Below are 17,634 nucleotides of genomic sequence, written 5' to 3'. Positions count from 1 at the left end.
GTTGTTCAAGATGTGGACCCTTGTGCATCGGCGAGACCAAACTCAGACTAGGCGATCGGTTTGTGGAACACCTGCGCTCAGCCCGCCTGAACCAACCTGATCCCCCGGTTGCTGCACACTTTAATTTTCCTTCCCATTCCTACACAGACCTTTTTGTCCTCCGTCTCCTCCATTGTCAGAGTGAGGCTAAACACAAATTTGAGTCTCATATTTTGCTTGGGCAGCTTGCAGCCCAGTGGTATATTGATTCTTCTCACTCAGGTAGCCCCAGCATTCCCTCTCTCTCCATCCTTCCCCCACCCAAGTCACACGCTTCTCATTGTCATCCTACAAACTCTTACGATGGCCCGTTTCCTTTATCAGTTACTTTTTTGCATATCTTTCATTCATTGTTCTTTATCTCTGCACATCACGTCTATATCTCCCATTTACCTTATTCCTAACCAGTCTGAAGAAGGGCCTCGACCCAAAACATCACCTATTCCTTCTCTCCAGAGATGCTGCCTGTCCCGCCGAGTTGCTCCATATTTGTGTCTATCTATAGCAATACCTTTCCCCAGTTCCCTTCCTGACCAATATTCATTCTCAAAAAACACTAACTGCCTGCTTCTGCAAACTCTGCAGCCCTTTAAAAAGTAATATGGGATAATGGCAAAAGATTATCCATGTAAAATACTCCTTCAAACTTGTAAAATGTGTTTTGCTTTATTAATGCAGAGACCCATCACCGTTCAGAAAACATTCCCAAACAGAAGGTTGAAAATTTGATGCAGCTTCCACCGTTTCCCCCCTCAATCCAATGAATAATAGTTGACAGAGAGGCTGACAGACAGAATAAAACATTACCAGGATTCCACAAAGGGCTTCCTAATCATAACAAATTTGCTGTTTAACATTTCTAGTTTCAACAATAATTTGTCCAAAAGCATGATTCAAGTTCTGTTATACAAACTTCAAAACATAGGCTCCTAATATTGGTAACCAATTTACAAATTCTTTCAATTATGTGAACTATTTGCTTGATTACAAAATGTAAACTGATGCTCTTAATGGCCTACCCCAAGTACCAATCCATCACATTCATCACCATTTTCATTCTACCATTTTGATTCCAAGCACCCACCTCATCATCTTGCCCTTTCATTCACTTTCTGCTGACCATCTCCTATCACCCAAACCCTATCATCAACGTTACCATTACCTACCTCATATCTTGGACACTGGAACAGAGCAGAGCCTTGCCATCTGTAAAACATAACCTTAAGAACTCAGCACTACTGAAATAATAGCATAGTGTGCTTCAAGGCTGTGGAATGGTAGTAGAATCTACAATTTTCTGACTCCAGGGTAAAAGTTCAAACATTAATCAGACTTCAGTTTTCTCAAATATGTTACGCAAACAGGCTTGATATATAAATACAACTTATTTTCACCATCGCCCCTACCCTATTTTTAGCTTCAGTATCATCCATTCAAATTCTGGAAATGATCGGTTCTTTTTGCTAAAGCTATGCTACATAACCTGTTAAAGCTGCTATTCATGACCTCCACCATACCATTTTTCTCTCAAATGCCAAATGTTCAGTTTTTAATTATATTAATTCAATTTCTACAAATTTGAGTTCTCAAATGTAAATATCCATTCTATTAAGTGTCAGCCTTTCAGAAACAATACTGCGAAACACTGAGGCAAGGTGTTGGGATGCAGTAATGAAACAAAGATTGATTCTCATTATGCTTTATTTATTATAAGAACTAAACAACTTAAACTGCACTGAATCTTTGACAGTTAAACAGAACTATTATGGCTTTTTTTTTTGCTAATGCATGAAAATGCAGCTGTTAAGGAACTGGACAATTACTTCAGTGTTGAGAAACCACAGAAAGTAAGCAAAATTGGTAAAAAACCACCCCTAATAAATTTAAACAGGGCGTTTGAAGTGCAGACTGTCAGGAAAATGAATTCTGCAGTTCTAGACTGGCAGGAAAATGAATTCAGACAATCTGCGAAGCAAAGAATAAACTCTTAAATTCTAATCTGGACGTGGCAAAATAGTCAAATTCTTTGCACAAGCCTATTTAGAGTTACATTTCTGGAACATATCAATAATAGTCTGTTGTTTTCTACTGTTTCTTAGTTCACCGACAGTAGTCAATGCAGGAGAATTAGCATCCATGGAAGCTAGCGGTCTCTGACATTGGGCCTTTTGAGTGTTAAAGAACCTTGTTGGAACCTGAAAGATTCTACTTCTCCGTTTGCATGTCTTAGACGAGTTATTCTTGAGCATGGCTTGCTTATTACTGGTGCTGGACTGTGATCTTGATGGGGTTTTAGAGGTTCGATGGCTCTCTGGGGTTGCCAGTGGAGTTATATTTTTTGCAAGCATCTTTTGTTCACAATTTGTTGGCAATTTCTTGGTCCGAAGCGAATATTCATCAGGTGTCCCCCTTGTCCTATGCACAGTCTGCATCTCTTTATCAAGTTCTTTCTGTATTTTTATGGCCAACAATCGATCCTTCTCTTCCATTTTGCACTTATCTAAAAGTTGAGTCTCCCAGCCTGCAAGATGCTCATGATTAAACATATTGTAGCAAAATTGAGGATTCTCACTGGGCTCATCATGGTTTTCGGGACAAATTTTTCTCTTTTTAATCGAGACACCAGTGGATGTAGAAACTTCTGAGGAATTACCTGCTTTTCTTTTCACAACTGTTGTCATTTTAAAGGGGCTTTGGCTCAAAATTTCATGCTCTGCAGTTTCATCTTGTATCAAATTTTGGACTGTTGCATGGTCCACATTAGTTGAACTACAACCTGCACTAGAACATGCTGTCTCAAGTTCATTATTTAAAATTGGCACAACTGCAAAATCCACCAGATTGTCATTACAATTAATTGAATTCATCTTCAATTCTATAAGTGTTACATTTTTCTTGGACTTGCCAACATTCTGTGCACTGCTGCAAGCTTCTAGCATCTCACTTTCATTGTGCTCTGAACTGCACTGACTGGTATACTCCATTTGACAATCTGCGATGGCTTCATCAGGAGTTCCTTCAATAAACTGTACCAATTCTGAATGGTCCGAACTGGAGACCGTCTCTTCTTTATCACAATTGAATAGATGAATACTTGTAGTAGAGCTACCGCTTGAAATTAGTTCAACTGCCTCAGATGTGATCTCCTGAAAAAAAAAACATCTAATTAGCTTTATTCAAGTTCAAGGGAATATTTGCTTAAAAAACTGCTCATATTAGAGTTTGCCATCTCTTGTCTAACTTGAATTTTAGCACAATCCAGAAAAGCTACGATATTCAGCAGCGGTTGGTATCGGAGATAGGGACAAAACACTATTAATTTTGTAAGAAGGTCAATTCACATCAGCTTTAAGAAATTTTGGCCAATTTAATGGGCTTCATTGTGCAATATGGAGAGCTGTTAGAGTTCAACTTCTAAAAGGCCAACATTCTGTAAATCCTGGCCAAAAAGGAGCAGGAATAGAACCAAAATTTAGTAAAGGATTCATGCATTGCTAGGCCATCTTTGGTCAAGTCTGTGTGTCTGTAGGTAACACGACAAGCTGCTGAATGGTGCCAGTAAGTCTAGGTCCCAGATCAGTTTTGCAGATAAGAAATGTATCTCTTCAATTGTCAGTATGAATTAGATTTTTGCAAAGGACCTCCAAAGAAGTGTAAAATGCATGAAGTTGATTATTTACAATGCTTTTGCAGTAATCCAATGTAGCTAGACAGTTACCCTGCTGTTTGTTGATTGGTTAAAGTGTTAAGCCCCGACAGGATTTGTTTGAATTCCAGGGTAAATGTTACATTATTAAGTTAAGTTAGCTTCCTTCCAGAAGTTTCTCCTAGAAACAATGTATGGGAGACTGTAATTGGTTTTGGGAACTGTCAATAATGTATTGATGTGATTAACATGTTTGATTGGATTGTAAAGAGACCACCCCTATGTAGTTCAGCCCCTCAAGGTTCGCAGACCTATAAAAGGTGTCTCCATCTTAGATCGGTGTCGATCTTCTGGAAGAACGCTTGGGACTATGTGACCTTTTGGAGTGCGTCTGCTTGTACGAGGCTGAAGGGGTTGGCCAGGCAGAGACAAGGATCGAACCCGCGGTGGTTTAGGTATCGTATAGGGGAATTTGCTGTTCAATCCAAAAATAAAGTTTAGTTGTTCCAGTACTTGACTCAGTGGTTTTTGATTGAACTAGACTGGGGGGGGGGAGGGGGGGGAGGGGGTAAGGTTTCCAGGGTTACCTTACATAAACTGGTCACAAGGAGAAAGAGGGTAAACTCAGATGTTGGTTTTGCCCTACTCAATCTTGTTTGACTGAACTTGGGATGTGAAATTTTTCCTGCATTAAAGCAATCCCAATAGACATCCAATCTATCCAATCTTCAATAACTCCATCTCACAGGTGGTCCCACATGCTCCTTCTGCCACAACCTAGCCAAAATTATTCTTATATTGAGTAGAGTTCAGAGAAATTGTTTGATTTCTGCAAGCCATTTATACCATCTCACTCCCAGTCTATATATAAAGTTAAAATCCCCAACTAGGATAATCCTATTATTCTCCACAAATACCCTGCATATTTGTTCCTCCAATTGCTGTTGACTATTTGGGGGTCTATTGTACAACATTAAGGTTCTTATCCATTCTACTAGTTACATCCTTGAAAAATTCTACAAGATTCGTCAGACAAACCTCAGGAACTGTTCCAGAATCTAAAGGTCCCCTGCTATTTCCGGCAGATTATTTATGTCTTCCTTAGTAAGTAGTTATTCAATTGGTCTGCCATGTCCTTGTTCCCCATGATCAATTCACCTGTTTGACTGCATGGGACCTACATTTGTTTTAACTAATATTTTTCTCTTCACATATCTATAAAAACTTTTGCAGTCAGTTTTTATGTTCCCTGCCAGTTTTCTTTCATAATCTATTTTCCCTTTCCTAATTAAGCCCTTTGTCCTCCTCTGCTGGATTCTGAATTTCTCCCAGTCCTCTGGTAGGCTGCTTTTTCTGGCTAATTTGTATGCTTCATCTTTTGTTTTGATACTATCCCAGATTTCCCTTGTTATCCATGGATGCACTACCTTCCCTGATTTATTCTTTTGCCAAACTGGGATGAACAATTGTTGTAGTTCACCCATGCCCAGGTGGTGCCCTCTCTCCCCCAAATAAAAAAAACACCAAACAACACAAAAAAAACAAACTTAACATAACTAATAAACCAAAAAACAAAAGAGACTGGGTGTAGGGGAGGCTGCATCTTAAAATGCCTTTTAAATGCCATTGCATATCCACCGTCAAACCTTTAAGAATTAATTGCCAGTCTATCTTGGCCATTCACGTCTCATACCCTCAAAGTTACCTTTCTTTAAATTCAGAACCCTTGCTTCTGAATTAACAATGTCATTCTCCATCCTAATGAAGAACTCAACCATATTATGGTCACTGTTGCCCAAGGGGCCATGCACAACAAAACTGCTAACTAACCCTTCCTCATTACTCAATACCCAGTCTAGAATAGCCTGCTCTCTCGTTGGTTCCTCTACATGTTGGTTTAGAAAACTATCCCGCATACATTCCAAGAAATCCTCTTCCTCAGCACCCCTGCCAATTTGATTCACCCAATCTATATGTAGATTGAAGTCACCCATTATAACTGTTTTACCTTTGTTGCACACATTTCTAATTTCCTGTTTGATGCCATCCCCAACTCCACTACTACTGTTAGGTGGCCTGTACACAACTCCCACTAGCGTTTGCTGCCCCTTAGTGTTTCGCATACTTGCATTAAGGAGGCATTTAAACACACCTGAGCAATTACAAACACCTGCGAAGTCACGTGCCCCAAACATTATGGTGCCCTGCAATGAGGGATGATGGGGGGGGGGCTATGTATAAACACAGCAGTAATTTCTATATTGCGAAACCAAAATTAATAAAATACCCTTTAATAAAATCTGACAAAGTGCACTTTAACCTCATGTGATTTTTTTTTCTATTACAAATCTCAAATTGTGTAGTACAGGGGCAAATAAATAAATGATGGGTCTTTTTCTCAAACATTATGGAGGGCACTGTATGCAATATAAAATTGAAATAATTAATTTCACACACACTTACTGGACCAGAGACATTGTTTCTCAGTCTATTAATTGCAGCTGTTGGATGCTTTGGCAAAGTTGGGGATAAATACCTGAAATAAAAAGGGAAACATTAAAAATAACTGTACCTTGGGCTGGTGTTAGTCTTGGCCTAATGGGAGCAAATGAACTTGCATTAGAACCAACACCAGTGTAATGTGGCTACAGATATCAGGGCAAAATATTAAATAAGAGTTACCATTCCAGAATTCCACAACTAAGAATTCTTACTTTTGTTTTAAATGACCAGATCCAATTTCTTCAGTTGTTTGCAGTATAATGTGGATAAATGTGAGGTTATCCATTTTGGTGGCAAAAACGGGAAAGCAGAATATTATCTAAATGGTGGCCGATTGGGAAAGGGGGAGATGCAGCGAGACACAGAGGGTAGTTGAGGCCAGTTCATTGGCTATATTTAAGAGGGAGGTAGATGTGGCCCTTGTGGCTAAGGGGATCAGGGGGTATGGAGAGAAGGCAGGTACGGGATACTGAGTTGGATGATCAGCCATGATCATATTGAATGGCGGTGCAGGCTCGAAGGGCCGAATGGCCTACTCCTGCACCTAATTTCTATGTTTCTATGTTTGTGTTAGGACAACCCTCATACCAGAAAGCAGCTTACAGAACTTTAGTTTCAGATTATAGACCGTCTTGTGATTCCTCTTACTGAAGTGCATGGCCTCACTTTCCGATATTAAAATCCACTTGCTTTATTTTCTGCCATTTACGCAACCCATTTCTGTTGACTACAAATATCTTTATTGCAGCATGCTCTGTCACCAATTTATGTTATTGAACACTTTAATTTATGCATGCTGAACCTTCCAAATCATTAATATAGAGTAAATAATTGGTAGACAAGGATGAATCCTTGGGGCTCATCACTCCACATCAATACAACTCACTTATTCCTCTTTGTGATAACTAGTTTCATTCTACTTTCCCCAATATTTTGATTTCTGTGTGGCAGTGTTTTAATCTTTTAGCACTGGGTCCTCCCAACACAAGAGTGCACATGATCGGCTCAACAAATTGGAAATGTAGGGATGACGTTAATCACCAACAATGGAGTGATTAATACAGGCAGTGATCTAGGATCGGTATGCAGAAACCAGAGGATTGTCTGTGCAGATGTATAAAGCAGTGATGGACAGATTAAACCATGAATCTCTTGTAATTATGCACATAATGATACCGGCACTCTGACTTGCATAAGAGATGCATGTAACCTTGCACTTGCGCAATCAATTTAAATACGTAACCCACGTCATCTTCTATTCACACTATTTGAACACCATGTCGGACTTTAAACATCCATTAGCAAGAAAGATGAGCAGCACTGCATCCACCTTTTCTGTTTTGTATACAGATTTAAATACCCTACAAGTACAACTTGCCCATAAAATCATGGAGAATATGGGAGAGATCTTTAAATAAAATTCATCCAAAACTCAGACAACAGCTCGCAAATGCCCAATTTACAGTCTGAAGTTCCTCTTGATTTAAGCACGGTACGGAAATGATTGGGTTAAGAATCCCATTGCACCTCTACTTGCCTTTGTATATCTTCCATATTATTCGGGCTTGGTGCTATCAATTTAGTTCTTTTGGAGATGGACGAGTTGAATTTTGAGGAAATTGATTTTGTGCACCCACCCAGTTTTTCTGGAGTCGGCCTGTGTATTGAATTCTGCAGAGAGAGAATTTAAAAGATAAAATGGTGCAATCATGTTTATTGCTATACTCTGCATTTTCAAGGACATCAATTTGGAGCAATTATTTACCTACTTCATGCACAATACTTCCATTCTCAGAATTGTCCTATCGCAGCAGACTGAACAACGGAGCTAGTGACATGGCATAAAGATTTTAAAAACTGTTGTCATGAAAATGTCATCAATACATGAATTTCTGCTGGAGTTTTCAAATTCAGTATGCTCGTGCTAATACTATACTGGGTACAGTAAAATGCCATTAAGCTGACAGACTAGGAGCTTTACTGGTGCCAGACAAGCAGACTCCCAGACTAAACCAACTGTTATTCCATTAATACTTCAAATTAATTTTTAAGCAGCAAACTGAGGAAATCAAACTCATGGAAGACATTCTGATTGTTAGCTTAAGCAAATATTTGTACGTCCAAATGAATAAATGCGACTGAGGCATTGCGATGGGTACTTTCACATAAAATACACTTAGACATTTAGGAAATTAAGGCTACATGGTTAGTGTACTGGACTTGTAACCTAAAGGATAAAAATGTATATAAATTGCAGCAAATAGCATTACACCTCAAATTCATCCTGTAATCACTGCCAATTGCGATTTCCATCTGCAGATTATAGTGCTGATATAGCAAGAATTATTTATTCTAATTTGACAAACCTTAAAGCAAATAGTGAGTCTTAGAGGCAGGCCATGGTGGTCAGGTAGCCAAATATCAAATGTTTTGTATTAGGTGACAGACCACTTTATTTGTATTAAAAGTTTGTGCGAAGGAGTTTATGAACATATTTGAAATAACTGATGTTGGGACATTTCCTCAGGTATCCCCATGATTTAACAAATGGCCCACATCCAAGTATGTACGAAAGAAGCAACAGGCCCATAAAACCTATTCCAGTCAATCATGGAACAGCGCATTATGACCAGTATACCCCAGTGAAAAACATAATTTCCTAATCCCAATGACAAACTCTGTTTAAACTCCCTATTCAAATACAGCAGGGAGCACTCATCAAGAGGGTACATTTAGGGACTCAACTGATCTTAAAGACTGCCAAAATCTTTTATACACTATAATATTTGCTATAAACACAAACATATTATAAACTGCAATTTATTCTAAGGCTCACAAAAATGCTGGAGAAACTCAGCGGTGCAGCAGAATCATAATTTTTTGCAGAATTTATTCTAAGGTTAATGGCTGCAGAACAAAATTCAGTTCACCATTCGGGTTTTATATTTGGGTTTTATATCAACTGCTGTGCATAACCAGGATTGTATTTTCTTAAAGGCAATAAAAACATTCTAATCTGCTCAAAACATGAAAACAAACGTATCCATTGGTTTTTACTTACCACCTCCTCACTCAATATCTTTGCTAGCTTTTCATCTCTTTTTAGTTGTTCATCCATTTCTTTCCTCTTCTGTTCTGCATGCATTTGCTGTTCCCGTTCCTCTGCCAAAAGCTTCTGAATTAAATCTTCACTTGCTCTGTGTTCCTCTTCTTCAATAGCACGACGCTCTGCCTGCAACTGTTAAACATGAGTATTAAGCATCTCATTATCTACCAATGAAATATCCGACAGATTATAAACCAGCCATAATCAATTATCTATATACTATTAAAAGTCTCGACTTGTTTGTCTGTCTGTCTGTCATCTCAAGGAGCGATGCCAAAACGGTACACAATAGCGCAAATTTTTTTGCAGAATCGTAAACAGCTTTTTCAAGTCGTCGTTCGTATCAAGTTTCCTTCAGATTTGATGTTATATTTCACAAGTTATTGATATTTCAAGGTTTATAAAAGCCAACGTTAACATGATGTTTACTGTTAAAATCCTTGCTGCACCAGCTTCCAACAGACTTTGATACAAAGGTACAATACAGGAACATTGTGCTTCCACCAGGTTTTCAACTGAGTGGGATATCACAGTACTTCACCCAACATTTGCAACAATGTTGCCATCATACAACACTTACTCCAGCTCCTGGCAGGAATAGGAGCGGGAGGGTGAATTGGTATTGCTATTGGGGAAGTGCAATTGAAATTTTTTTTAAGTCCAGTGCTGGGGGAAGCAGGAGAGTCACAATGGGACCCCAAATCTCTCTTTTTTTTTGTTGCATTTAATTGCCTGGCCTCACAACAGGGACCCAAAAGCTACACGGGTATTTAAAACTTAAAATAACTTAAAACAGCTCCCCCATCCATGCATGTGGGTGAGGGTTCCCCTGCGCTTCATAACGGTGATCTCCGGCGTCACAACAGGAACCCCTCAGCCGTGCCTGCACAGTTGGGCCTTTTCCAGATCGCCATCTGTTTTCCCTTTCACCCATACTTGCCTGTCCTCACACGCGGACACAACAGCTCCACGGATAAGTTCCCTTCTATTTTACAAACGCCTCCACGGGTTTATTAACTTTAACTTAATTTCAGCCGACAACAGCACAAATTTGAACACGGCAGCCTCGCATGCGCAGTTTGGTGGAATATTAGAAACATAGAAAATAGGTGCTGGACGATGCCATTTGGCCCTATGAGCCAGCACAACGACATTCATTGTAATCATGCCTAATCGTCCCAAATCAATAACCCGTGCCTGCCTTCTCCCCATATCCCTTGATTCCTAGAGCTCGATCTAACTCTCTCTTAAACCCATCCAGTGATTTGGCCCCCACTGCCCTCTGTGGCAGGGAATTCCACAAATTCACAACTCTCGGGGGGGGGAAACGTTTTCTCTCACCTGTCTTAGACGGCCTCCCCTTTATTCTAAGACAGTGGCCCCTGGTTCTAGACTCGCCCAACATTGGGAACATTTTTCCTTCATCTAGCTTGTCCAGTTTTTATAATTTTGTATTACCTACTAAATGAAGCAACTTAAAATAACTTCCCTTATACAACAATGTGCCAGAAAATGTAAACGTGATGAATCACTTGTTCCATAGTTGTAGCTTCTGTAATTAAGGAAAGTATGCAAAAGACTGAAGATTCAAAAGAAACACAAAATTCCAAATATATTCCTGCCTGGTGAACATGTAATCAAACCTACCCAGTCGTGAGCAAAATACCTTAAATATTTATGTCATAGAACAAAATTATTTCCATACAATGCCACTAGAAAATTTGAATTGAAATGCCAACAGTGCTTTATCTTAATTTCACTGGACAGTGATGTAGGTGTACATTCCAGTCTTGCTTCCATACCAGATACCTATTAACGAAACAGCTAGTTGGTTGGTAGAATATTCCTCCCACAACCAATTTCAGTATTCACTTTATCATTACCTAGCCTAGACTGGTCATAATGAATATTAAAGACTTTCATATTACTTTTACAGCTTCCTTTAAAAAGCAGACTGATTACACAAATGTACTTTTGACTCCAATCATTGCCCCTCACAGAACATATTTGGGGATGTGGTCCCTTTCAATGTATGCATAAACCCAAGCCAGCATTGTCGTGGAAATGTCAGAGACCCGAAGGCCTAGCTTTAGGGTGAAAAGGGCAATGTTTGAAGATGTACGAGAGGTTATTTTTGCGTGGAACGTGCTGCCAGCGATGGTGGAGAAGACAGATACAATAATGACATTCAAGAGTCTTTTAGATATGCACACAGATATGCCGGGAATGGAGGGGTACGGATCATGTGCAGGGAGATTACATTAATTTAGCTTAGCGTTGTGTGCAGCACAGACATCATGGGCAAAGGGCCTGTTCTTTTCTATGTTGTATGATACCATTAATAATTTCCCTTAATTACCATTACACAAATTAAATATGATCTGTTTTTCATTAATAAAAGGGCAAACATGCACCAATTTAAAGCTACTCTTCAGTTCCCAAATGCAAAGTTTGAGGTTTTGTAAATTCACTGGTGGACAATAAAAGAGCATGCATGCTCAGGTTATGGAGAAACGTTCTAGTCCTAAAATTGCACAGAAATGCATAGAATCACACAAATAGATTATTGTTGCATGGAATAGAGATCTACTTCTCACCTTACTGATCTGCTCTTCATATTCTTGTCGCAACTCACCAGGTTTACATAGTTGAGGTGATGGACACAATCTGCCAACTTATAAAATATGAGGATCAATTATTGACTGCTTACATGTAAACAATTTCACTTGACCCTGCAGATTATTATTCCTTACTAGAGATAAATAGGAATACATTTAAGAACGACTCGGTATTTGAGTTTGAAAGTGGAACAAGGAGTAAAGAACCTGTTAACAAATTAGTAACCATTTTATTAATCTAATATCCAAGCACCTTGTAAAGATCAACAGCTTTGCATAGAAACACACCTTGTAATGGGCCTCCATGCAATTTGCCCACTCTGCATAACATCCAGCTTTATTTTGTCACTGTATAAACAGATGAGTGCATTATTATTCTACCCCATTTTATTTGGGGGGGGGGGGGTACAATAACAGTGCACTCATCTGCTTATAAAATTACAAAGTAATACTGGATATTATGCAGAGTGGGATTTCTTTTTTGATTTTTTTTTTAAAATAAAGTATTCTCTTCCTATTTTACTTTCTTATCTTCCTACTCAAGTATCATCTTCTTACATTACGGAGGTTAGACACACTTGGATTGGTTTCTCAGGAGCAGAGGCTAAATGCCGACCCGATATATAAATATAAAATTATGACAGTCATGAATAGGGTAGCCAGCCAGAGGACATAGCTTTAAGGTGAGTGGGGCAAAATTTAAAAGGAGATGTGTAGAGCAAGTTTTTTTGAAAACAGGGAAATAGGTGCCTAGAACACACTGCCAGGTGGAAGCAGACACGATAGTGGCTCTAGATGGGTACATCGATCTGCAGGGAATGTAGAGATATTGTTCCTATGCAGGTAGAGATTAGTTTAACTTGGCATCATGATGGGCACAGACATTGTGGGCCAAAGGAGCTGTCATGTGCTGTACTGTACTATGTTCTTTAGCCAGGATATATAGATCTCCTCCCTTAAATCCACTTTATCAGCAGTTTTTAATTGTTCTTTCGAATCCATTCAGCTTACTTTGACGGTTTATTTACTTTTTATTAGGTGCACATACAAAAAATGGTTTTCCCACAATTGCCTTTAAAAGGAGAGAATGAAGAAAATATCCTTACCCCACTGCACATCACACAGAGTTGTGAGTCTGTGGCATTCTCTGCCTCAGAAAGCGGTGGAGTCCGGTTCTCTAGATACTTTCAAGAGAGAGCTAGATAGGGCTCTTAAAGATAGGCTATATGGGGAGAAGGCAGGAATGGGGTACTGATTGGGGATGATCAGCCATGCTCACATTGAATGGCGGTGCTGGCTCGAAGGTCCGAATGGCCAACTCCTGCACCTATTGTCTATAACGAACTTAAGAACTATCTTAACATATCACAATTTTGTTAATATTTAAAAATCCCAAAAGCAACACTGCAATATGACTTTTTTGGAAGGAGATGGAGTTCTAGAAGTAATTTAGAGATAAGTTCTAGAAGTTCCAGAAGTAATTGTTCATAAGCCACTAAAGGTTCTTTCCCTGTTGGAAAAAAACAAAAGCACATTGGGCTACCTTTCAAAATGTTCAATACAAAATTCAAAGACAGGAGACAAGAGACTGTAGATTCTAGGGTCTCAAGCAACAAACAATTTACTGAAGGAACTCAGCGAGTTGAGCAGCATCTGGGCAGGGTTGATGTTTTGGTCAAAACTGCATCAGGATTAAGACGGAGGTGGGGGAAAGGGGGGGGGGGGGGGGGGGGGGGGGCAATGAGACAGGAGCCAGTGGGTGATAGCGGTGCTGTAATCGAATAAAGTAGGTGATAATGGAACCATTTGGGAGAGGGAAGAGTGGGGGGGGGGGGGGGGGGGGTCCAGTGAAAGCTTTATTTTGCATGCTATCCAATTAATCAGAAAATATTATACATGAATACAATCAAGCCAAAATGAAGTACACAAGATAGAGCAATGTAAAATATACCAAAGTGTAACAGTCCAATGTCTAATTAGGTAGGTTAGAGAATCAGGATTGTAGCTTAGCTTGTGGAAGTACAGTCAGAACTCTAATAACAGAGGGGAAGATACCGTTCCTGAATCTGGTAGTATATGCTTTCAAGCTTTTGTGTCTTCTGCCTGATAGTAGCAGGAAGAAGGAAAGGTCCTGATTACATTGGCTGCTTTCTCAAGACATCGAGAAGTCAATGGCTAGGAGCCTGTGTAAGGGTTAATAGAAACATAGAAAATAGGTGCAGGAGTAGGCCATTCAGCCCTTCGAGCCTGCACTGCCATTCAATATGATCATGGCTGATCATCCAACTCAGTATCCTGTACCTGCCTTCTCTCCATACCCCCTGATCCCTTTAGCCACAAGGGCTACATCTAACTCCCTCTTAAATATAGCTAATGAACTGGCCTCAACTACCTTCTGTGGCAGAGAATTCCAGAGATTCAGCACTCTCTGTGCGAAAAATGTTTTCCTCATCTCGGTCCTAAAAGATTTCCCCCTTATCCTTAAACTGTGACCCATTGTTCTGGACTTCCCCAACATCGGGAACAATCTTCCTGCATCTAGCCTGTCCAACCCCTTAAGAATTTTGTAAGTTTCTATAAGATACCCCCACAATCTTCTAAATTCTAGCGAGTACAAGCCGAGTCTATCCAGTTTTTCTTCATACGAAAGTCCTGACATCCCAGGAATCAGTCTGGTGAACCTTCTCTGTACTCCCTCTACGGCAAGAATGTCTTTCCTCAGATTAGGAGACCAAAATTGTACGCAATACTCCAGGTGTGGTCTCACCAAGACCAATGTCATAGTTAACATTTTATTTTAGCTATAGCAGACACATTAAAGCTGAATGTGCTAAAAACAAGCTTTGCAGATTGGCCTTCACAGTCACAGAAACATAGATACGTTGTTTTTCTCAAATAGACATTCCAATGTCTGGAGCTAACATCCTGTGATGCCTTATCACACAATGGGGCCTTATTATCATAGCAGCTGTTTAACCTCAAACTTAAGTAAAAAACCCTATTATGTCTCTGTACAGGCTGGCTTTTTCATGTTACAATGGAAAATTACTGAATGTGCTTTGAGCTGCTTTAAGCTGTATAAATATTGCATGTACTTCTGTGTATTCCTTGAGAGGGTAGTAGCAGATGCCTGAGTGAGCCAAGTGTGCACGCAGGTCTATGTACCCTCTCCCACCATGGTGTTTAAGTAAAAAGCATCTACCTGAAACTTGTGTTCTGTGAATTGTTTTACAGTTTAAGTTTAAGTGACTATCATATTTGGCGAAGTCTGCAGGATTCAAAATGTGATTGTTACCTAAACTTAAACTGTAAAATAATTGATAATACATGCCTTACAGTGGTCAGTGTGGTCAGGAGAGCATGCACAATTCTTGTCATTTCTTGCAGTATTGGGAATAACCGTTTCCAAACAAAGTTGTGACAGGATGCTTTCTATGATAGTGTCAAAAGGCCCATCATTTATTTATTTGGCCATGTACTCCACAATTTAGGATTTGTAATAGAAAAAAAAATAAAAATAAAAATCACATATGGTTGAAATGCACATTGTCATACCTTATTTAAGGGTATTTTTTTTATACATTTTGGTTTCACCATGTAGAAATTACAGGACATAATATCCACCCAAACCTGTCCTATCCATGTATCTGTTTAATTGTTTCTTAAACATCAGGATAGTCCCTGCCGCAGCTACCTCCTCTGGCAGCTTGTTCCATACACCCATCATGTGAAAAAGTTATCCCTCAGATCCCATATTATCTTTTCCCTTCACCTTAATGTCCCATGGTCTTCAATTCACTTACTCTGGGCAAGATACTGTGCATCTACCAATTTATTCCTCTTATGATTTTATATACCTCGATAAGCTCACCCTTCACCCTCCTGCACACAAAGGAAGAGCCCTAACCTACTCAACCTCCTTCTATATATCTCAGACCCACTAGCCCTGACAACATCATCTTTATTAGAAGTCTTCAGATTCCTGGGCATTAAACATATTAGTCCAGGATCAAGCACATGCATGTAATCACAAAGAAGGCACACTAACATCTCTATTTTCTTAAAAGGTTAAAGAGATTTAGCATATCATCAAATGCTAACAAACGTGTAGAGATATACTGGCTGGCTACAGCAAATTCCAACACACACTAATCCAAGAGGCTAGAGTGGCGGTCTCAAACAGTCAGCCCATCACAAGCACAGCATCTATAATCAAGGATACCACCATCCAGGGCATCTACCTCATTGCAGACCATTGGACTACCTTTAATCATACTTTACATTGTACTAAATGTTATTCCCTTTACACTGTGGACGGTTTGATTGTAATCATGTATTGTCTTTCAAGTTCAAGTTCGCGTTTATTGTCACTTAACCAACTAAGACACGGTGACATTTGAGTTGACTGGATAGCAAGCAACAAAAAGCTTTTCGCCGTACCTCTGTACATACAATAATAAACATAAACTGAAAAGGCTTTCGACACTCACTCACCTTCGATCGGCCCCACTACCCCGTTCCGAAGGAACTGCTGGCGGATGCGCTGCTCCAGCTCAGTGTTGACTAGGCCGCCGCGCCGGACCTGCGTGCGCACCCAGTTGGAAAGGCGGCGGCGGCAGAGCGGGCAGTTCATGTTGCTGATTGCCACCGTCTGCTGAAAGCAGCCCCGACACAGCGAGTGACCGCACGGCGGCGTCACCGGCTCGGTCAGCACCTCTTGGCAGACCGGACAGGTGCACTCGGCCAGGCTGAGGGCCGGCGGCGGACTCGAGGCCTCGACTTTCGCAGGGCCGCTCCGTTTATTTTGCTTCATGGCGGAAGCTGGGAGAAGACTTTGATCTTCACCATGCAGCGGCTTCACCAAAAATACTGAAGGAACTCCTCCAGTATCTTTGGGCTTCACCCCCAAACCGCCACTCGCTTTGAAATACCCCGCTCCCTCGCCCCCCGCACTGCGGCTGCGCACTAACGTGCCCACGCATTCCGGCTACTCGCGGCTGCGCAGTACCAGCGCCCCCTCGCCCTGCATGCGCGCGCTCTTCAAGCGGCCCTCGCACTGCGGCTGCGCACCCGAAGCTCACGGCTCACTGACCTTCGCCCCCTCGCACCGTGGCTGCGTGTCAATACACAATACAATTTATTTGTCACTTGAACCTCATAGAGGCTCAAATGAAATGTTGTTTCTACAGTCATACACACAAGAAAAAAAGACCTAAGACACAACACAATTTACACAGACATCCATCACAGCGCATCTCGCTGTGATGGATGGCAAAAAAACTTATCTCTTTCCCCTGCACTCCCCATTCCCCTCCCGATGTCAGAGTCAAAGCCCCCGGCGGGCGATGGCAATTGTCCCGCGGCCATTAACACCTCGCCGGGCGATGCAAGGCCGCGCTCTGGGTCTTGTTGTTGGAGCCCCCGGCGGGCGCTAGCAAAGTCCCGCAGCCGTTGAAGCCGCGCCGGGCGGTGATGTATGGCCCCGCTCCAGGTACTCTTCGACCCCGCACCTCGGGCGGGAGAAGTCGTCGTTGAGGAAGCCCCGAAAAGTGGTCTCCCAGCAGGGACCTGCGGGCTCCCCGGTGTCACCGTCCACCAGACCTGCAGTTGGAGCCTCCGAATCCCCGGGGTCGGGTCGCAGCAGCTCGCCACCACCGCTCCACCCGCTCCGAACTCGGTCAGCTCTACGATAGTGAGTAAGTCCGCAACTCCGCAACTGGAGC

At 41.0% G+C, this 17,634-nt stretch overlaps 1 protein-coding gene across 1 annotated transcript; it reads right to left on the bottom strand.

Moving 5' to 3' along the window:
* Positions 1-1,722: 1,722 nt before the first annotated feature.
* Positions 1,723-16,901, bottom strand: rnf168 (ring finger protein 168). Its single transcript, XM_055646006.1, has 6 exons — positions 16,406-16,901; positions 11,891-11,967; positions 9,249-9,425; positions 7,725-7,858; positions 6,149-6,221; positions 1,723-3,185 (listed from the first exon to the last, which is right to left on the bottom strand). The coding sequence occupies exons 1-6, from the start codon at positions 16,722-16,724 to the stop codon at positions 2,076-2,078; spliced, it is 1,890 nt and encodes a 629-aa protein (XP_055501981.1). The 5' UTR covers positions 16,725-16,901; the 3' UTR covers positions 1,723-2,075.
* Positions 16,902-17,634: the final 733 nt, after the last annotated feature.

Source organism: Leucoraja erinacea, chromosome 14, assembly GCF_028641065.1.
Source record: "Leucoraja erinacea ecotype New England chromosome 14, Leri_hhj_1, whole genome shotgun sequence".
NCBI classification, from domain to species: Eukaryota; Metazoa; Chordata; class Chondrichthyes; order Rajiformes; family Rajidae; genus Leucoraja; species Leucoraja erinaceus.
This window is presented reverse-complemented; position numbering and strand designations above follow the sequence as displayed.

Bases quoted from the DNA above. Each gene is read 5' to 3' on its own strand.
- rnf168 (XM_055646006.1), bottom strand. From the start codon at position 16,724: ATGAAGCAAAATAAACGGAGCGGCCCTGCGAAAGTCGAGGCCTCGAGT. The intron at 9,426-11,890 runs GTGAGAAGTAGA...CATGTTTAACAG, and splicing joins ATGAAGAGCAGATCAGTAAG to TTGCAGGCAGAGCGTCGTGC. The intron at 7,859-9,248 runs GTAAGTAAAAAC...CTCTCTCTGCAG, and splicing joins AGATATTGAGTGAGGAGGTG to AATTCAATACACAGGCCGAC.